This window comes from Lepidochelys kempii, chromosome 15 (assembly GCF_965140265.1).
Source record: "Lepidochelys kempii isolate rLepKem1 chromosome 15, rLepKem1.hap2, whole genome shotgun sequence".
NCBI lineage: Eukaryota > Metazoa > Chordata > Testudines > Cheloniidae > Lepidochelys > Lepidochelys kempii.
In genome coordinates, this window is record NC_133270.1 from 15,695,506 (window position 1) to 15,717,904 (window position 22,399).

At 42.0% G+C, this 22,399-nt stretch overlaps 1 protein-coding gene across 7 annotated transcripts in view; it reads right to left on the reverse strand.

Annotated features, from left to right (window-relative positions):
• PPIL2 (peptidylprolyl isomerase like 2) overlaps window positions 1-22,399 on the reverse strand; it is a 118,987-nt gene that overhangs the window by 92,555 nt on the left and 4,033 nt on the right. For all 7 annotated transcript variants that reach the window (XR_012155048.1, XM_073312715.1, XM_073312716.1 and 4 more), the window contains exons 3-5: window positions 22,056-22,101; window positions 21,369-21,431; window positions 20,346-20,397 (exon numbers count right to left, since the gene is read on the reverse strand). Coding sequence is in view for 6 of the 7 variants with exons in the window: in XM_073312715.1 (XP_073168816.1) it covers window positions 20,346-20,397; window positions 21,369-21,431; window positions 22,056-22,101 (161 nt within the window). In the remaining variant the exon portion in view is untranslated. The remainder of the gene's footprint in view (window positions 1-20,345; window positions 20,398-21,368; window positions 21,432-22,055; window positions 22,102-22,399) is intronic.

A 22,399-nucleotide genomic window follows, 5' to 3' on the forward strand; every position in this document is an offset into this window, starting at 1 on the left:
GTGAGAAAACCTGGATTTGTGCTGGAAATGGCCCACCTGTTGATCACTTTAGATAAGCTATTACCAGCAGGACAGTGGGGTGGGAGGAGGTATTGTTTCATGATTTCTGTGTGTATATAAAGTCTGCTGCAGTTTCCACGGTAAACATCTGATGAAGTGAGCTGTAGCTCACGAAAGCTCATGCTCAAATAAATTGGTTAGTCTCTAAGGTGCCACAAGTATTCCTTTTCTTTTTATGTACAAGTGGTGTATGATCCCTTAAAACGTGGGGCCAGTGCAATGCAACAATATGAGAAACCCAGAACAAAGTTGTGTGCTTGGCATTTCACCGACCAGTCTAGCGGAGCTCAGACATTTCAGAGGTTATGTCTACTCAGCATTCTGGACTGAGCAGGAGCAAGCCTCCCAGCCCAGTTGACAAATTCAGCCTAGCAGGGCTTGTGCTAATGCTCTAGAAGTAGCTGAAGAGAGAGTGCTTTGAAGTTGCTGCTTGGGCTGGAGCTCGGGCTCTGAAGCCCATCCGCATCCTCAGGCTTCAGAACCCAAGCTCCAGTTCAAACTACAGCTTCAAAGTGCTGCCTACATAGCTATTGTTAGAGGGCTAATGCAAGCCCCACTAGCCCAAGTCTGTCAACCCAGGCTCAGAGGCTCACTCCCAAATGCTGTGTAGACATACCTTAAGGGTACACCTACACTGCAATAAAAGACCAGCTGCGCAGTGGCAGCTGGCCCAGGTCAGCTGACTCGGACTCGCAGGGCTTGGGCTGCAGGGCAAAACGTTGCAGTGTAGATGTTCGGGCTAGGGCTGGAGCCCAAGCCCTGAACCCTCCCCATGAGCCTGAGCACCTACACTGCAATTCTCAGCCCCACAGCACAAGCCCTGCGAGCTTTGAGTTAATTGCCCCAGGCTCTGAAACTTGGTACCAGGAGTTTGTTATTGCAATGTAGATGTACCCTAAGAGGCATCACACACAGGCTCAGGTGACAATGACTTTGCACTCAAGTGTTGCCTGCTGTCTGAGCCATGAGGCAACTTCCTGTTACCCACAGGAGGCATTTGTACTAACTGTTTAGATTTAGAAGGTGGGGAGGAGACAAGGCTGTAAACAGACATATATAGGAGGGCTGGGGTTATGTAGTAGGCAAAACACCAGTTTTTGTTTTCAAAAGTCTATTAACTAATCATCTCCTTTTCCCTCTGCATGTAGCAAAGACCAGGCTCGTTACACAAAGCAGGCTTTTCAAACCTCAGAGCCTGAAAGCTCTAAGGGTTGCTGGACGAGGGCCCAATGCAGGCATAGTCCCCATTGCCTAAAAGGGGGTTCTGGCCTGAGAAAGTGTTTGCAGGATCAGGTCCTCCGTTTATAAACTCTGAGCAAGGAAAAGTTATGGAGGGGAAGTCCAGCCAGAAAGGCAGTATTTCCAGTATGTTGGCTTTTTAAAGATCTGCATGTGTCTCACTGAAAATTATGAAAGGAAATTCTTTTTAGACATAATTCGGATCCCATAGCATATTTTCTGCATTTTTAATTCTTAATCTTTATTTTATTTGAAAACAGTATAGTCTGTTCTAAGGGTTAAATATGCTCCTGTTATACTTATTCAGCACCAAAAGTCAAAGCCTCCTATTTTCGATAGCACAATTTGTTGCTGTGGAAATGATCATTATGCCACAGGCAGAGGACTTAGACTTCAGATGGAGAAGCTGTAGCAACAGCAGATGAGCTCTTAAAGGGGGGAAAATACTTGTTTTTCATGCATATATTATCAGGAATAAAGCACAAGAGAGAACTGAAGCGCAAAATATATGGTGGAGGAGCAAAACTGTTTCTAAAACTAATATTCTTCAAAGATTACTGTCAAGTCTCAGTAACTGTTCAATGAAAATAGAATTCAGGAAAGAAAAAACAAAGTTTAATAAAAAGGCACAATCTGTTTGAAATTTTAAATTTATCACCAAATCTCGCATCCAAGATTAAATTTATGCCATAAATATTTTCCCAGGCAGAAATAAAAGCTAGTATTCTTTTAAGGATACTTTTATGTACTAGTACTGGAAAGCAGGGTTAAAACACAATATCAGCTGTTAAACAACGAGGATTGGAAAAACTATTTGAGCTTTCCCCTCAGCAGATTCCCTCCCTTTTTGAGACACACTTCCAACAAAGCCAGTCAGGCTACTTTTGGCCATGACCTACTTTCTAGCAAGCATTAACAAGCCCCACCACAGACTTCTCTCTAGTCTGTCAGCTGATACAATCCATTCCTCCTGGGATGTGGAAGGGAAGCTTTTGGATGAAGCATGCTGATTGTTTAAAATTAAAATCACCCTTTGTCACTGATGCGTGTGACTCATGAAGATATAACCTATAATCCCTGCACATCAATTAGTTACACACTCTGAATCCCTTTGGTCCATGTCAACATGTTCTTCATTCCCCTGTTAAAGACTTGTTGCTAATAAGATTTTGACTCTGTTGGATACATACCAGTCTGAAAAACAATCAAAACAGACTCATTTTGTTCTTCAACCTCTCATGGATAGTGATGGTGGGGAGCAGCAAGGGTTTTACTTACTAAATGCAGAGCTTTCCAGATTCCTTAACTGAGTTAATGTTAAAAAATGTTAGTCACCTAGTAATCAGAAGCTCTACCTAATAGCCTATGGCAGGCAGGGACAAGAACAGGGAGTGATGCCATCATGGATAAAAATCTCTGCAAATTCAACTATGATGGCAAGATCAATGAAGAGTCAGAAGCATCAGACCCTGAACTGGTCAGCCACAGACAAATCCTGTAGCATAATGGACAAGGCGCAGTAGTGAAGAGACTTTGGCCCTGCTGTATGCTGAGAACCACCAAAATGGGATACTAGAGATGGGAAAAAAAGCAGGTACAAAAGATAAAAATGGATGTGTGTCTTACGTACCCATTGCTGAATTTCTGCCTGCATCTATACTTTCACTTCAGGTTCTTTTAGAAATCACAAACCGACTCTCCTTCTGCCCCTCCACCCCCACGAACATGATACAGTTCTGTGGTGACCTAGAATCCTATTTTCGACGTCTCCGTCTCAAGGAATATTTCCAAAATACCTCTGAACAACATACTAATCCACAGAGGTCTCCCTGCCAACACTACAGAAAGAGGGATTCTAGATGGACTCCTCCTGAAGGTCGAAACAGCAGACTGGACTTCTACATAGAGTGCTTCCGCCGACGTGCACGGGCTGAAATTGTGGAAAAGCAGCATCACTTGCCCCATAACCTCAGCCATGCGGAACGCAATGCCATCCACAGCCTCAGAAACAACTCTGACATCATAATCAAAAAGGCTGACAAAGGAGGTGCTGTTGTCATCATGAATAGGTCGGAATATGAACAAGAGGCTGCTCGGCAGCTCTCCAACACGAGTTTCTACAAGCCATTACCCTATGATCCCACTGAGAGTTACCAAAAGCAACTACAGCATTTGCTCAAGAAACTTCCTGAAAAAGCACAAGATCAAATCCGCACAGACACACCCCTGGAACCCCGACCTGGGATATTCTATCTACTACCCAAGATCCATAAACCTGGAAATCCTGGGCGCCCCATCATCTCAGGCATTGGCACCCTGACAGCAGGATTGTCTGGCTATGTAGACTCCCTCCTCAGGCCCTACGCTACCAGCACTCCCAGCTACCTTCGAGACACCACTGACTTCCTGAGGAAACTTCAATCCATCGGTGATCTTCCTGATAACACCATCCTGGCTACTATGGATGTAGAAGCCCTCTACACCAACATTCCACACAAAGATGGACTACAAGCCGTCAAGAACACTATCCCCGATAATGTCACGGCTAACCTGGTGGCTGAACTTTGTGACTTTGTCCTTACCCATAACTATTTCACATTTGGGGACAATGTATACCTTCAGATCAGCGGCACTGCTATGGGTACCCGCATGGCCCCACAGTATGCCAACATTTTTATGGCTGATTTAGAACAACGCTTCCTCAGCTCTCGTCCCCTAAAGCCCCTACTCTACTTGCGCTATATTGATGACATCTTCATCATCTGGACCCATGGAAAAGAAGCCCTTGAGGAATTCCACCATGATTTCAACAATTTCCATCCCACCACCAACCTCAGCCTGGTCCAGTCCACACAAGAGATCCACTTCCTGGACACTACAGTGCTAATAAACAATGGCCACATAAACACCACCCTATACCGTAAACCTACTGACCGCTATTCCTACCTGCATGCCTCCAGCTTTCACCCTGACCACACCACACGATCCATCGTCTACAGCCAAGCTCTGCGATACAACCGCATTTGCTCCAACCCCTCAGACAGAGACAAACACCTACAAGATCTCTGTCAAGCTTTCTTACAACTACAATACCCACCTACAGAAGTAAAGAAACAGATTGATAGAGCCAGAAGAGTTCCCAGAAGTTACCTACTACAGGACAGGCCTAACAAAGAAAATAACAGTACGCCACTAGCCGTCACCTTCAGCCCCCAACTAAAACCCCTCCAACGCATTATTAAGGATCTACAACCTATCCTAAAGGATGACCCAACACTCTCACAAGTCTTGGGAGACAGGCCAGTCCTTGCCTACAGACAGCCCCGCAACCTGAAGCAAATACTCACCAACAACCACATACCACACAACAGAACCACTAACCCAGGAACTTATCCTTGCAACAAAGCCCGTTGCCAATTGTGCCCACATATCTATTCAGGGGACACCATCACAGGGCCTAATAACATCAGCCACACTATCAGAGGCTCGTTCACCTGCACATCCACCAATGTGATCTATGCCATCATGTGCCAGCAATGCCCCTCTGCCATGTACATTGGTCAAACTGGACAGTCTCTACGTAAAAGAATAAATGGACACAAATCAGATGTCAAGAATTATAACATTCATAAACCAGTCGGAGAACACTTCAATCTCTCTGGTCACGCAATCACAGACATGAAGGTCGCTATCTTAAAACAAAAAAACTTCAAATCCAGACTCCAGCGAGAAACTGCTGAATTGGAATTCATTTGCAAATTGGATACTATTAATTTAGGCTTAAATAGAGACTGGGAGTGGCTAAGTCATTATGCAAGGTAGCCTGTTTCCTCTTGTTTTTTCCTACCCCCCCCCCCCAGATGTTCTGGTTTAACTTGGATTTAAACCTGGAGAATGGTCAGTTTAGATGAGCTATTACCAGCAGGAGAGTGAGTTTGTGTGTGTATGGGGGTGGGGGGGATGTGAGAAAACCTTGATCTATGCAGGAAATAGCCCGACTTGATTATGTAAAGAGTTGTCACTTTGGATGGGCTAGCACCAGCAGGAGAGTGAATTTGTGTGGGGGGGTGGAGGGTGAGAAAACCTGGATTTGTGCTGGAAATGGCCCACCTGTTGATCACTTTAGATAAGCTATTACCAGCAGGACAGTGGGGTGGGAGGAGGTATTGTTTCATGATTTCTGTGTGTATATAAAGTCTGCTGCAGTTTCCACGGTAAACATCTGATGAAGTGAGCTGTAGCTCACGAAAGCTCATGCTCAAATAAATTGGTTAGTCTCTAAGGTGCCACAAGTCCTCCTTTTCTTTTTGCGAATACAGACTAACACGGCTGTTCCTCTGAAACCTATTGTTCTTAGTTTCCCATCTTTGAACTTCGAGAACCAACCGCACCACTTTTCCAGTCACTGGACATTCAAGAAAAATGCAGATGACGTTGCTTGGCTGTTTCAGTTTTAATTGCAGAGCAGCAGGCATATTGAGTACTACTTAACATTTTAAAGTGAATTTAATGCTGGTGAAAGGTGCCACACTGACAGCCTTGGAGACAAAGTCTTTAGTGAGTGCATGCAACAGATACGCTGTGGGAAATAGAGGTGCAAGCCAAACCCCAGTTAAGATTTACCAGTATGCCTCAATGCTGCCTTGGAGGTACCTGGTCTAGGGGTGAGAAGATAGTTCAGTCTCCAGATCCATTCCAGCTACAGCTACTCAGCTGAGACTCCTAGCATGACTGCCAGCCGTGATGGTATTTTATCACATGGACAATTGTCCATTCAGAGCTAGACTAATACCATCAATTCATTCCACAGGTCAAACAACAGCTTTTAGTTGATAATGACTTTCATTCACTACAAAGTAGATCCAGACTTGGGCTGATAGCTTGGAAGTGAAAAGGGGCATCTCTCATTAGCCACTTCCAGGCCATCATGTCCCAACAGTAAATATTTAATTAAACTGACACTCCACATTAGTCAGAGTCCTGCCTTTAGGATTGCAGAGATTTGCTTGATGATATAAGCTTGACTCGCAGAATCTGGCAAAAGCACTGCCATAACAAAGGAAATGTTAATAAAAGATGTATGGAAAGAGAATGAACAGTACAGTAGAACCTCAGAGTTACGAACACCTTGGGAATTGAGGTTGTTCATAACTCTGAAACGTTCGTAACTCTGAACAAAACTTTATGGTTCTTCTTTCAAAAGTTTACAAGTGACTTCCTACTGCTTTGAAACTTTACTACGCAGAAGAAAAATGCTGCTTTCCCTTTTTTTTTTTTAGTAATTTACATTTAACACAGTAATGTACTGCGTTTGCTTTTTTTTTTGGTCTCTGCTGCCGCCTGATTGCATACTTCAGGTTCCAAACGAGGTGTGTGGTTGACTGGTCAGTTCGCAACTGTGGTATTCATAACTCTGAGGTTCTACTGTACAATACAAAATATTAGACCTGCAATTTTAATGCAGTAACCATAGCCAAATCCAACACAGTTTATGGAAAATACAGAAACACAGAAGTACTGAAAAGCCATAAGTCTCAAATTTTGTCTGGACAGGAGAAGATCTGTAGGGAGCCTCATACTGAATCTCATCTAAGGCTACAACGTTTCATGGCTTCCAAGTGTCACAAACACAAAAATGCATCTAATGTACCCCATCTTCCACCAAAACAAGAAGTGGGGGGGGGAGAAGATCATCTGTTCAGTCTGTAAAATCTAAATGCAAATACTTATTTACTCTAGGAGAAATAATGCATTAGGAATAACAGGATACATTTATGAGTGCTTCAGAGTAGCAGCCGTGTTAGTCTGTATTCGCAAAAAGAAAAGGAGTACTAGTGGCACCTTAGAGACAGACCAATTTATTTGAGCATAAGCTTTCGTGAGCTACTATAGCTCACAAAAGCTTATGCTCAAATAAATTGGTCTGTCTCTAAGGTGCCACTAGTACTCCTTTTCTATTTATGAGTGCGTGTCCAGAGCTAGTCTACTGAATAGCAAAACTACCGGTCATTCCCCAGATCCAGAGGACCAGGAAGGTACAGCAGCTTAATCGGCACCTTGCTGTGCTTTTTTAATTAGCCTTCCTGTTCACTGTAAATTTAAATAATAAAGTGTTTTTCAGAGTTTTACCTTTTGGCTGCATCACAAGGAACCAAATATGACTTTTTAAAATAGATACACTCAGGCAAGCTACAGGTGTGTCACCACCTGTAATATATACACCTAGAGAAGGAAAAACAACCTACAGGTAACTGATCCATGTCCATTACGAGAAGTGAGAGTGGGGAGGAAGGAGGGCAGGGAGAGAAAAAACTATATATATATTTAAAAAAAAACAAAAACAAAAAAAAATGACAATTTTCCAGATAAGGACACAGCCCACTAACCCTGGTAACCAAGTTATCTTATCACTGTCACCTTCATTCCCTCCATCCTCCTGCTCCTTATATTAATTTTCTTTGACCATAACTCATTATGGCATGTCGAATTTAGATTGTTCTCTGGGCAGAATCTATGTCTGAACATGTTTCTGTGGGGTACCTGGCAAACATATGAGCAGTAGCCAAATAAAATATTAATAGTTTTACTGTACACAAAAAGATGATCTTTTGACACAACTTTAAGAAGAGTAAATAACGGGATGCTGAAAGGAATGCTCAAACCCTTTCATGTTAATACCTGCAAATCTTTTAAACTATGCCTTCAACTGCAGCAGTGAATTCCCCAGAAGCCAAGGTAAGGGGCTGACACGGTATTCAACACATCCATTCAAAGTGTGCATGTCGCATCTTTTTTTGTTTATTTAAAGTACAGAGAATGATATATGAGGAAAGATTAACAGGGATTCAGTGCAAAAAAGTTGTTATAGTTTTTAATACCTTTGCTCAACCATGAGAAGTTGCAAATCACTATTTCTAACACTATCACAAATAGTGATAAACATACTATCTTTCCCAAACCTGTAGAGCAGTTCTGTGTAGCTCAAAAGCTTGTCTCTTTCACCAAAAGAAGTTGGCCCAATAAAAGATATTACCTCTCCATCTTCTCATCTACAACTGGAACTGTCTTATTTTGTGTTTGTATAGCACCTAGAGCAATGCGGGTCCCCCAGACACTACCACAATACAAACAACAAATATTTAACTGTCAATCTTGCAGTACCTACCCTTTGGGATTTTTTTTTTTTTTTTTTAAACAGAGATGTTCAATTTTTAAGCAATTTCTATTAGTTCTGTTTTAACACTGAAGTCTCAAGGCATTTTGTGGCAGTTCAGTTAAGTCTCTTACTGGTATCTTATATGCCACAAACATCAGATATTCAGGGATCAAGACAACCAGAGGCAGGATTAATTCATCCAAAATAATTCCTTAACAGTTGAAGATTTCCTTGTACATGTTGATCCTTGTTGATGCTTTTCCAGTGCCACATTTCAGCTCAGTTCTTGTTTCCCCTGAAGTTGTGATACATGGTGTGCGTTACAAAAGGACTAAGAATAAAATGGGATAGCATGCTTTGTGGGGACCGCCTGCCGTTTCAATGAACATAGCAGGGGTCCCAACACTCTTCCGAGAAGATGTGCATGGACATGCTAGCAAAACAAAAGCTGGGCCTTTTGCAACAAAATTAATGTTTAGATTAACATTTAGATTGTTGACTGAGATCTACTAATTTCTGAAGCAAATGAGGCAATAAGGAAAATGTGGTCCAAGCACTACATATTAAATAGTTTATCTTGCTGAAAAGGGCTTCATATGAAACTTGGCACACAGAATAGGCACAAGTTCCTGCAGGTTCATCCTCAAGATATTTGATCCAGAGGCCTCTTACCCTCTCCAATTGTAAACATACCTGGAGAGATCTATTCACAGCTCTGTACAGAAAAAAAACAAACCCACTCTCTCCTGAAACACTGCTGCAAACATAGGCCATGGGAATATAGTCACCAGCGTTACCAGAAGGCATTCTCCCTGGCTTATTCTTATCTACGAAAGCATCTCCGCTTCCGGAAATACCAGAAGGGCGAGTTACTGAGAGAAATCAGACAGTTTGGCAATCGTGTCCCAACAGGCACTGGGTAGTATCTTTAAGCAGTCCCAGTACATAATTTTGAACCTTCTTTCCTATCCTACACAGACCATGTAGCCAAACAGATATGCTTATGATCATTCTCCTTTTCTCACTTTTTCTGAAGTATGTGAAAGCCACAGCGTGGCCACATCATACCCAAACCAAATCTCTTTAGGTTAGCTTCCACTAACACAGCTTCCTCATGAAAGGTAATTGTTCTCTACTTTGTATTAAGTTATTCTACACACAGAGAACCTGTGTATTTTTCTTCACTGAATCTTGTATTAGAACTAAAACAGTCAAAGAAACTCCCTTGCGCCAAGTTTCCAAAGACCCTACTTGGCAAGTTTACCAAAAAAGTAAAAAGGTACACATAGTGTGACATTTCCACCTGCAAAATATTTGAAGACTCAATCGAAAGTTGCACAAGTCACAAACAAAGCCATTCATTTTGGATTCTAGGGCCACAAATGCCCCATCCTCTTCATCAGCATAGATCCTTGAAAAGCGTCCTCCAGAGAAGACCTGAATTTCGGATTATACCTTTGGCTGGGCTTCAGACAGATGAAACCTGAAGCTACCATACTACTGAGAAGTGATCATCCATTTTCAGGTACCCATAGAGAAAGTATTCCATTGCTAGTGGAAGTTCCTGCTCTCCCACAGGCTGTCAGGGGACATTTTTGATCATTTGGATTTCAAGGCCTATACTCCAGGTCTTAAGCAAAAAAAGATCCATACTGGGAGGAATGGGCAGCACTGCTGAATTTATCTTGCTAAAGAACAGTATCTGATCAGTGTGATTATATTCCCTAATGATTAGGGGATCCTGGCACAGCAGAAACAGAAAACTAATGTGGAGACAGCCTATGTGCAAGAGGTTCCAAAGGCTCTCCATCTGATAATATTTTCCTTATTACACCATTCACAAAGACTAAGATGAAAAAGCAAAATCATCTTTCATTTAACCAGCAAGGGTACTTGTCATCTTCAGACTCAGGCAAGACATCCATACCATCCAACCTATTAAAAAAGGCTGAATGTCCCTTTAATTTTGATTATCCTTGTCTTATTGTCTAACACCGAGTTCAAAGAGAAATGAATGTGGTCCATGCAGCTTATCTATCATAGCTCATTTCTGAAAGATTTGGTCCAATGTTGATTTGAAAGGCAAATGTGGAATCTAACTTCTAGTGAGTTGTAAAAACTGTCACAGATTTGCTGAAGATCTGGCAGCCATTCCTTCAATACATCAATACACCCTCCTCACAGTTTTTACACCATGTGGTTTCTTTTACCATAATACTGTAAAACAAGAAGGCAAGAAGAGCCCTATGATATGAGTCAATGCCTAAATCATTTATGATCTAATTTCTTGACTTGGTCTTGTCAATTTTTTCCATTTCTTTTTCTATGTTCTCAAAATAAACAGATTTTAAAAAGCATTGAGATGTTTAAGGAAGTTTCACCTTCGTTCTAACTTTTGCATCTTTTTCCAGCAGGATTTCTCCTATTTCAACAGCCAAAAAAAATTTTTTTTAAAAAAGCAATAAGTATTTTTTTTAAACAGAGTGCAGTGAATACATCTGCAGACAATGAAGTCAACCTTTTTCATATTGTTTCAATTAACCTGACAAACCAGCCTCTCACATTTAGTGCAAAAGATAATTTCTCTGGGATGGATTGAATTTTAATTACTTGAGCAAAAAAACCCAAAATCTGTTTCCATAATAGCCAGAACTAAGGCTTTGTCTACTTTTGTCGGTCAGGGGTGTGGAAAAAAAACCACCCATGACTGACATAAGTTTCACTCACAAAAGTGCCAGTGTGGACAGTGCTATGTCGGTGGGAGACATGCTACTGCCGCTCGTTGGAGGTGGTTTAATTATGCCGACAGGAGAGCTCTCTCCCGTCAGTACAGACCAGCTACACAGGAAACCTTACACGTGGCACAGTGGTGCCGCTGTAAGGTCTGTAGCGTAGACATAGCCTAACAAGACAGAAGCAATATCCATTAGCATTTGGAAGAACTATTAAGCCCTTGATAATGGGCAAAGATCTAATTTGTAAAGGGTCTGAGAAACCAGGGGCGGATTAGGGTTTTGTGAAGCCCCTGGACCAGAGCAAGTGGGGACCCCTCCCCACCCCTTCTGCCTGCAGTGTGTTTCCCCTCACCCATGATGCTCCTGCAAGGGAAATGGGGTTGGGGCACGGGGGCTTGCCCCACTCCGGTTGGAGCGCAAGGCGGGCAGGTGGAGCCTGGCAAGCCCCCGTGCCTCGACCCTGCTCCCCGACTAGAGTGCCAGGCGGGCAGGCAGAGCAGGGCAAGCCCCCGTGCCCTGACCCTGCTCCCCAGCATGAGTGCCCGTCATGCGGAGCAGGTCAAGGTGCAGGGTTGCCCATTTTTCCAGGGCTCCCCAGTTGGCCGGGGCCCCAGACATGGGCCCCAGTGACCCAGTGCCTAATCCGCCATTGTAAGAAGTAAATATGAATGAGGGTTTTTTTAAATATATAAATGAATTAAATCAGCTGCAACACTCACTTTTTAATTAGAGGCTAAAAGGTACTTTGGAAAGTTTTTTCGTGTTAGTTTCACCAGAAATTCATGCTGCTTTGAAAACAATTGATCATCATCAGGAAATGAACAGAGATGGTTCTGCTGGGAACAATTTTTATCCCATTCATGCCCACGGTACAAGTTTCAAAGAAATTAAAGTGCTGAATGTAACAAAGCCATGGCATCCCCCACCAACTCCAAGACTGCACACCACCTGCTCAGCCAGGCATCACATTACTATGTGCACATTGTTCAGCTTTTCTTTCAAACAATGGATTAAAAAGGTACATTGTCAAGGCTCACAGACTTAAAATTGGACCCACCAGCAGTGTTATGATTGAGGAGGCACTAATTGTACTCTCTCTGCAGTCCCACTCTTCTGAGACGGGGCATTGAAGCGTACCACAATCACCTTCTCGATACACTTTTATGAGAGCAGAGCTGACAGGCACAGTGGGAGAAAGCAAGCGTCTGTCTTCCTAGAGAACCCCCTATACCCAGGATTTTTTGTATGGATGCTGAGTCTCTCAGGTTAATATTAGCCACTTACTGGAGACATTTCAATCCCTCACCCCACCTATTTATTTTAAGTAAAATATTCTCAAGAGAGTGAGAGACTTAAAAACATCCATCCTTTTAAGCTACGTGAGACTTTTGGCAGACAGAACTAAGAAGTTTATTTTGAATGAGAAAGGTCATTTTCCTACAAGGCAGGGTGGGCAGGGGGATTCTCAGCCTTTACCCCTCGGCAACCCCATAGCCAACCACCCTTTTCCCCTCCAGTGACTCGACTCCTGCAACTGTTCCTCTTTAGTTGTATGCCCCAGAATCCTTTGTGTTGCTTCATGGAGCTCTTAAGAGGCAGGGCAATAATTGAGGGATCAGGACTTGTCTAAATTAGGGAAACAAGGGCGGTATTTCAATTGAATTAGCTCAACCAAACTAGCTTAACTCAACTAAAACCTCCACTTAATGCAGTGGTCCCCAAACTGGGGTCCGCAGAGGAACATTTGAGGGTTGCAGCAGGGTCTGGGCCAGCCTTCGGGAGAGCAGAGAGCAGGCTCCAGGCCAGGCCTGCTCTGGCCCCGCTCACAGGCTCCCATCCTGGCCATTGCTCTGCACCTGGCTGCAACCCCGGTTTCTGGCCCCACCTCCAGCCACAGCCCCAGGCTCCCAGCCCAGCCATGGCTCCAGCCACAGCCCTCTTAACCCTATCTGCATCCCCCGGGAGCCACAGCCCTGCTGCCAACCACAGCTCCTGGAGTGTGCAGAAAGGGGGAGGGGCAGCACGATATGAAAATTTTGGGGACCACAGACTGAATGCCTACACAGTTTAACATCTTTAGCTGCATTTTAGCAAGTTGAGTTACAGTTTGGCTATAGGCACTCTGATCGGAGTACAGCACAGCCAGCTAACTTGCCTTCAGATGTGCTTGCCTGTTATCTTAACAAGCCATCTTTCCTGAAATGTGCCGCCCAGAACTGGACACAATACTCCAGTTGAAGCCTAATCAGCCCAGAGTAGAACGGAAGAATTACTTCTTGTGTCTTGCTTACAACACTCCTGCTAATATATCCCAGAATAATGTGGGACTGTCATACAGAACTGTGTCAAAAGTCTTGCTATAATCAAGATATATCACACTTTCAGAATGGAGAGAGCTAAATAGCAGCGTTCCCCGGGAGTCTGTACTGGGACCAGTACTATTCAACATATTCATAAATGATCTGGAAAAAGGGGTAAACAGGGAGGTGGGAAAATTTGCAGATGATACTGAACTACTCAAGATAGTTAAGTCCAAAGCAAACTGCGAAGAGCTACAAAGGGATCTCACAAAACTGAGTGACTGGGCAATTAAATGGCAGATGAAATTCAATGTTGATACATGCAAAGTAATGCACACAATACAAACATAATCCCAACTATACATATAAAATGATGTATTTTAAATTTAAATTTTAAATTAGCTGTTACCACTCAAGAGAGAGATCTGGAGTTGTGGATTAGTGTCTGAAAACATCCACTCAATATGCAGCGGCATTATCATTAACGGATTGATAAGAAAGAAAAATATCATATTGCCACTATACAAACCTATAGCACACCAACATCTTCAATACTGTGTGCAGATGTAGTCGCCCCATCTCAAAAAAAGATATATTGGAATTGGAAAAGGTTCAGAAAAAAGCAACAAAAATGATTAGGGGTATGGAACAGCTTCCCTTTGAGGAGAGATTAATAAGACTGGGACTTTTCAGCTTGGAAAAGAGACGACTAAGGGGACATATGATAGAGGTCTATAAAATCATGACTGGTGTGGAGAAAGTAAATAAAGTATTATTTACTCCTTCTCATAACACAAGAACTAAATTAATTAGACAGCAGGTTTAACACAAACAAAAGGAAGTATTTCTTCACACAAACACAGTCAACCTGTGGAACTCTTTGCCAGAGGATGTTGTGAAGGACAAGACAACAACAGGGTTAAAAAAAGAATTAGATAAATTCATGGAGGATAAATCCATCAATGGCTATTAGCCAGGATAGGCAGGGATGGTGTCCCTAGCCTCTGTTTGCTAGAAGCTGGGAATGGGCAACAGGGGATGGATCACTTGATGATTCCCTGTTCTGTTCATTCCCTCTAGGGCACTTGGCATTAGCCACTGTCAGAAGCCAGGATACTGGGCTAGATGGACCTCTGATCTGACCCAGTATGACTGTTCTTATGTTCACTGCTCCCCCTCCCCACCCCCAACTAGACCAGTAACACTCTCAACGAAGGAAATTAGGTTGGTTTGGCATGATTTGTTCTTAAATCCACGCCAGCTATTATTTAGAACCCTATTATCATCTAAAAGCGGCAAAGAGTCCTGTGGCACCTTATAGACTAATAGACTTATTGAAGCATAAGCTTTCATGGGTGACATGCATCCGACGAAGTGGGTATTCACCCACGAAAGCTTATGCTCCAATACGTCTGTTAGTCTATAAGGTGCCACAGGACTCTTTGCCACTTTTACAGATCCAGACTAACACGGCTACCCCTCTGATACTATTATCCTCTAGTCAGTGGTTTTCAACCTGTGATCCGCAGACCCCTGGGGGTTCAGAGACATTATCTAAAGGATCCGTGAAAGGCTGTTACTGCCATAGAACAGTGGTTTTCAACCTGTAGTCCATGGACCTCTGAGGATCCACAAATTATGTCTGAGATTTCCAATGGGGTCCGCACCTCCTTTTGAAATTTTTTAGAGGTCCACAAATATAGAGAGGTTGAAAACCACTGCTCTAGGTACTTGCAAACTGATTAATAATTTGTTCCAGATTCTTTCTGGATGTCAAAGTTAGGCTGACTGGTCTAGAATCCCCGGAGTCCTCTTTGTTCCCCTTTTTACTGATAGGTATTATGTTTGCCTTTTTTCAGCTCCCTGGGACTTCACTCATTCTCCATGAGTTCTTAAAGATAATTGCTAATGTTCCAAGATTGCTCCAGTTAAATAAGTACTCTATAGTGCATCTCATCAGGCCCTCATGACTTGAATACTTCTAAGTTCTCTAAATATTCTTTAACCTGTTCTCTCTCTGTTTTGGCAGCTCTCCTTCCTCATAAAGTAGAGGACCTATACTTTCCTTCATTTTTCTCTTCCTCCTAATGTATTTATAGAACCTCTTCTTATTGCCTTAATATCCCTTGTGCCTTAGCTGTTCTGATTTTTGTCTTTACATGCTTATGCTATTTTTTTGTAATCATCCTTAGTAACTGTGGATTTCATTTGAATTTTGGCTTCCTCGGACAAAGGGATGCCTCCATGCAATTTTTGTATTCACATATCTATACTGGTTTAGAACAATGGCTCTCAAACTTTTTTTTACTGGTGACACCTTTCGCATAGCAAGCCTCTCAGTGCAACCCCCCATTATAAATTAAAAACACTTTTATATATTTAAACACCATTATAAATGCTGGAGGCAAAGCGGGATTTGGGGTGGAGGTTGACAGCTCGCAATCCCCCCATGTAATAACCTCACGACCCCCAGAGGGGTCCCAACCCCCAGTCTGAGAACCCCTAGTTTAGAAGCAGATAGATAAAGGAGTAGCAAAAAACTTGTGCTTAGATTAGCCCTAGGAAACAGATACCAGAGATTAAAATATTTTCATTGTTTAAAAATAAATTAGATGCTTTATTGTGCCCTAGCAGATCACCTCTTCATTCATTTCTGTGAAGTGTGCTAAAACTTACAACACCCCCACACTGGTAAGTATTAGTTTTCCCATAATTAAAGTGGAGATAATGAAGCACACAGATCTCAGACACTTGTGAGATGGGGGAGGCAAGTGACTTGCCCAAGGTTACAGAGCAAGTCTCTAGTAGAGACGCAGGAACCCAACTCACAGGTCACAGTAGTGCACTCTCCTCACAAAAGGCAGAATATTAGTGAACTGGAGTGTAACAAATTAATATTGGAAAAGCGCCCCCATTTTTCTTCTTTGCACTATTTAATTGTGTTAAATGAATTCATCCCATTTTTAAGATATTCCTCAACTCAGAATTGTCTCCCCTGAAACTCCTTTGCCACAATATACACATTTCTAGCAGAATTCAGCTCCATTATCTGTTCATATTTGACATTCTATTAGACCAGATATAATCTGAACAACTTCATACTTAGAAACAGGTACATCAGATCCCAGCTGGCTGACTTGTGTGGGCACACTGGGCACTGCTGTCATATGCCAGTTACGTAAAACATCCTGTCAAGCACACAACTCTTTGTGAGCCCAAGATGTCAAAGTGCTGATTTCAGTACAAGGAATGAGATTACCATAGTTTTTCTACTTATTCTGTGTTGGATGGGACTTCAGCAGAGACATTGCTTGGGGAACTGTCTTGGGAAGGCAGGCCAGGAGGCAAGACAGCCAAAAACACCCGACAGGTTGTGGCTCAGCTGCAGGAGATGCTTAGTCTGGTTCCAAAATTATAACCATAGTAACATCAGTGTTTTAGATCACAACATCCCAAGTAAGGAAATATGAGATTACCTTTTGGAGCAGCTCCTGGGCAACCAAAGAGGAAGTCAGAAAGGTCAACACAGATTTGTTTCTTCTGTGTGGACATTGGCATCCACACTGTACCTCCCAGGGATGTTCAAAAACAAGGAGGAATTAAAGTATGAGGAAGCAGAGGAAGGGCGGCGGGTATAAAGAAAAATGCTTTCATAAACCATACGTAAAAATAACTGTGACCACGGCACATTTGTAAGTTCCTTCAGAAGAGGAAGGAAGTGGTTGGTGTGCTGGCCTGGGACTTGGGAGACCCAGGTTCAATTCCCTACTGCCCACATAATCCCTGCTTGACTTTTGGAAAGTCACTTAGTCTCCCTCTGCCTCAGTACACATGTGTAAAACGGGAATAGCAGCCCTGGGCTGTGATGTGGATAAATAAAATTAAAACTGTGAGGCGCTCAGATACTACATTGATGATGGGGGGGGAGGGGGGTGGGGTGTCATAAGAGTACCTAAGAGTTTGATAGCCAGATAAAACTTAGTGCCTATAGTTAACACTATGAAAAGTGGCTGTCCAGCACCTCTAAAATGCCTAGCTAGTAGTGAGCCATAACAACTGGAGGGTAAACTATACAAGATTCCAGCACTGTTTTTAAACTTCACTACAGAAAAAGGGAACATGATTTATTCAGAGCCATGTCACCACCTTCTCATTGGACCGGATTTTCTTCCAGCAAGTCCACACAAGGTAACTTTGTTGTCCGGATTATGAAACCACCATTGCAGTTAACCTTCCTTAATTTATTTCTTTAAATAAGTCTGGAGATGCAAATATCTGCATAAATCACCAACTCATCACAGAAAAGTTTCTTTCTGCCTTCAGCTCCAAGCAAATAGCATGAGGAACAGAACATGGCAAAACAATTATGGATTAAGAAGGCGGCACTAAAATCATGATCTGGCTGCACAAACTCAAGGCTTTAAATCCTCTCCCCAGCACAGGTTTCCTCCTCCTGCCTCCCAAAACTATCCACCTCCACATAGTACAGAAGATGCCCTTCCAGGAAACCCAAACTCAATGTCTCCCAATTCTCTTCAGTCCCAATCTTCACCCCATTGATACTAGGCTAGGCTCACCACAGGTGCAATGACAAGGAATGACATTTTTCTTTCTTTCTCCTGTCTATGGATTCAGCAATCAGGGAACAGGAATGTCTTCATTTTTTTCTGCAGTGGTGTATGTAACTTCTTCCTTCAGAGGATACGGCCCTCCAGACAGGGTTTCTCTCTTCCCCGCCAACCTTCAGAGGTTGGGTTCTCCACAGAGAGCGATTACGGGAGGAAGGGGATTACTACTTAGGAGAGGTAGGAGGGCAGTCAGGTTGGCGTATCTGAGCCTCAGAAGTTTGGAAACCTGAGTCATGGCTCACAGACAGACTGAGTGCTCTCAGAGATCACTAAGAACATTTTGCACAGGCCTCACTAGTTCTTTAAAGTAGAGTCTTCATCAGCTGAAATTACAACACAGGCCTGTTCCTGAGACAAGAGTCAGCATGTCAGAACACCATGTTCATTATGGCCATGGTCCACCACGGAACAGGGCTTATTGAATTAACATAGTAAGATGGAACAACCTTGCTACAGGACCACTTCATGTTCTACTGAAAAGCAGGGAAACTTCCCTGGGTCTGGCTTGCACACCACGCATCAAAAGAAAAGGGGCTTCTCTGAGACAATACGACCATACCTAAGTCTCTATTATTCCCTCTTGTTTTGTGTTTGCACAAAGCATTTTTAAACACAATGCTCTGCGTGGTTTTAAATACGAATAGGTGTCTTAAAGGTAATCTGACTATCTGGGAACAATAGATCTATCTGGCTTTGAACAACTTTCCAAAAGCCTTTAGCTGATCTGTGGGGTTGTAAGTGCTTACAGACTGGGCAGAGTGGATGAAAAGGCCATCGTTCCCTCTTTTCCTACTGACCAAAAGAAGAGCTTTGATCATTTCTCCAACACACTAACACCCTTGCAGGTTTGCTACCAGCCTGCATAATACTGAAGAGAATATTTGCTCTAGAAGAGTCTGCTCATGTTTAGAGTTTGGAATGTTGTATGCAACTTAAGCATCTCCTCTCATCTGCCTGCTGGGGAAGTCTGTAATCGAAGAGGACACCGGAGACATTTCAAAAAGCAATCTCTTTCCACAGCACACTGAAATCAAAGCAGTCTAGTGACAATTCTGTGTAATGACTGCCATCTTGTGCTCAAAGAACAAACTGCAATTACTCTAGAGAGCATATTGCAAGGAAAGACTCCTTCACAGACCATAATTAAAGGAACAGTTGTGATCAGTAGGCCTGAAATCTGATCTGTTTTTGTTTTGCTTATATCTGTTTGCAAAGTCTTTAACTATTTGTCTTTTATTCCCCCAAATAAATATTTTAATGTTGTTGTTTTTTAAAAAGAACAGCAAAAGAAAAATCAATGGCAGCAGCATAACACCAGCAATAATGCTTCACAAGTATATGGTACTTCACATGTCCAAAGTGCTGTACAAACTCACCATTCATATGCAATCCTACAACAACAAAACTAGCATACATTTAGAATGAAGGAAAGAATACCAAAGCACATTTCAGTTTAAGCTTTAATCTTCCATGGGGTTATTATAAACAGCGAGATGGAAGAAAAGATTTGAAAATTCACAGCAGATATTTTAAAAAGGATATTGTTACGATAACATGTAACAGCATTATGAGCAGCAAAACCTTTGGAGTTATTAGCACAGGTTAAGATCACTCATTTTTGACTGAAAAGAGCCATTAACCAAAGTTCCGTTCTGCTACCCTCTCACAAGCAGACCTTCTAATCCAATCAGAGCCTTTTCTAGAACCCTAATTATTGCTCTGACTAATCAGGCTTGAGGGCATCAATGATAGTGGAAGTAAGGTCAGTTTACTTATGCATATAGACTCACTGAAAGTTCGAGATGCAATGCAGGAATAAGACAAGCAGGATTCAGCCCAAGGGTTTAAGTTCCAGAGAACTAAACATCCCATTGTCAGCCTCCTCCACTACAAATTGTGGGGAATTTTTCATGCTTGCCTCTCCCCTCCTACCCTCCAAGCACGGATCAGGCACAGACTACATTCCACAGGGAAAGCAATTAGGACTATGAGAGCATTGTGGATATTAGCATTCAGTCAGAAAGATTTCCCATTTATTGGTTAAAACAAACATGTCCTGGTAAATCTCTATTTTAGTTTCAACACTTGCCCTATAAATAGCCATTTAAAAGCCCACAGAACCCATTTATGGAACAAAGAGACAAAAGTGTCTCTCTTCACAAATCAAGAAAGAGCTATAAGCAAGTAAAACAACATGTATTTTATTAATAAAACCATTACTACCTACCTCCCCTGTGATTGGGTTGGTCCCAAACTTCTTTATCCAAGGAACAATACTCCTGAAAAGAAAGGAGATAAGACAGGAAGTCATACACAGAATTAGGAACCCACGTTCATTGTTAAAGACCTGTTTTATCATCTCCAACTGGTTATGAAAGCCCAACTACAGAAGTATTTGAAAGAGGCAAGCAGCACCAAGTGGCCTTTTATCACTGATAACCTTTTGCAAAGCTGCAGTACAGTATGAGCACACCCACTCCTCCCATGACAAAGTGATATTTTACATACCCTACAAAAATGTTATTTGCCCTAATTGAGTAGGCAAAGCTGATGCACACTCCACAGCAAAATTTTCCCCCACTGTATTTATGGATGGCTCATCTTATTAGATAAACAAAACAAACAATGTCCCCTTCTGACTTTTAAAAATGAAAGACAAAGGCATTTTTTTAATCTGCAGGTCTTGGTTTTCGCTGACTGCCTGCTGCGGTTTAACAGTGGTGAGTACATCTCCAGAGAGGAAGAAATGAAACCCAATGTAAGTGAGCTGAGAGGGAAACGAAGGCATTTTAGTGTTTATATGACTTCTCTTCCCAATGCACATAGTAAGCACAGTTACCCCAAGTGCTGCTGCATGATGAATTTTTCATGTACTATAAATCTCTAAGTCCCTCCGCACCTAAGTTCCCCTGCCATGCTTTCAAACTGGTAGGAACACAAAAGGCTATGGACCATCATGCAATAACCTCTGCCAAGAAGCACAGTTAAAAGCACGCTGCTCCAGCACAGAAACACTGTGCATTTACAGCTACAGCTGTAGCCTTCTACATATAGCTATGATTTTGAGAAACAGAACCATTTGAGAAGTGAGACAGACTTGGACTGGAAATCTAAGCACCAGAGGGAGAGACAGGAACTTGTGAGTTCTAATCCCAGTTCTGACACAGATTCCAGTCACGACCTTGAGCAAGTCACTTAGCCTATACAAAAACTAAAACAAACAAAATAAAAATGGAAGTGAATGACTTACAGCAAATCAAAGACTGTTCCATCTGGTGTGCAAACTGGATATTCGAATGGTTGCAGAGATAAACTAGGAAAAAGTACACATTTATTTCAGATTTATCAAAGCACCTAGAAAGTCACAATACTAAACTAGCAAATATCATTAGCTTCTATCTGAGCCCTAAGCGCAGGTCTGCATCAGTGAAGATAAAGTGAACCTTGCAACTTACATCTGACTATGTGGAACTTGCTAATACTGCATCTTGATTTCTTTCATTCTAGCATCTGTGTTTCATCAGCAAGAAATAAATTCTAAGCACAAAGAACTAAGATGTGAAAGGTCCTTGCAACTTAATCGTTGGCTCTAAGTGATGCAGGACAGATCAAGGATATAAAACACAGTGAAGGGGAACAATTTGAGCATCAAGTCTAGAACTGTATAAGTATTAACTTATTTGAACTTTGCATGTTAATTCTTTGCAAATTTTACAGTTTATATATTCCTTTTGAACTTTACAGTTATTACATACAACCTCTAAGACACTGGGCTTCTTGGAGTGAAAACATACATTTCAATCCTTGCTGAAATTTTGTTGGTCTTACTTTAAGGAATGATAGTTACTTTCCTGATGTCTGTCTGCTCTATCTACCACTACAGGAAACATGATCTGGTTAAGGACTCAAGACAAAAAAGATTTTTTTTATATCTTACCTGCAGTGATCAAAAGATAAACGTCTAAAATTTGCTTGTGGAATATCTGTTTACAAAAACAAAAAGCAAAATAACTTTAATAAATCCAGAGTATTTTGGGCAGTAAAAGTGCTTCTGATACTTATGATTAATCCTTAGCGATATATATTTGGAAATTACTGGTTTTGATATGTCAAGTAGTAATTTGCTCCTGACAAAGACAAATAGTCTAAATCTTGTGAAACAGTAACAAAAATCAAAACTTCACAAACCAGTGCAGTGCAAACCCCAAGTCTGCTCCACAAATGAAACTGGAAGATTTAGGAAAAGGCAAGTTTTTAAAGTAGTTGAGATATTCCTTGGCC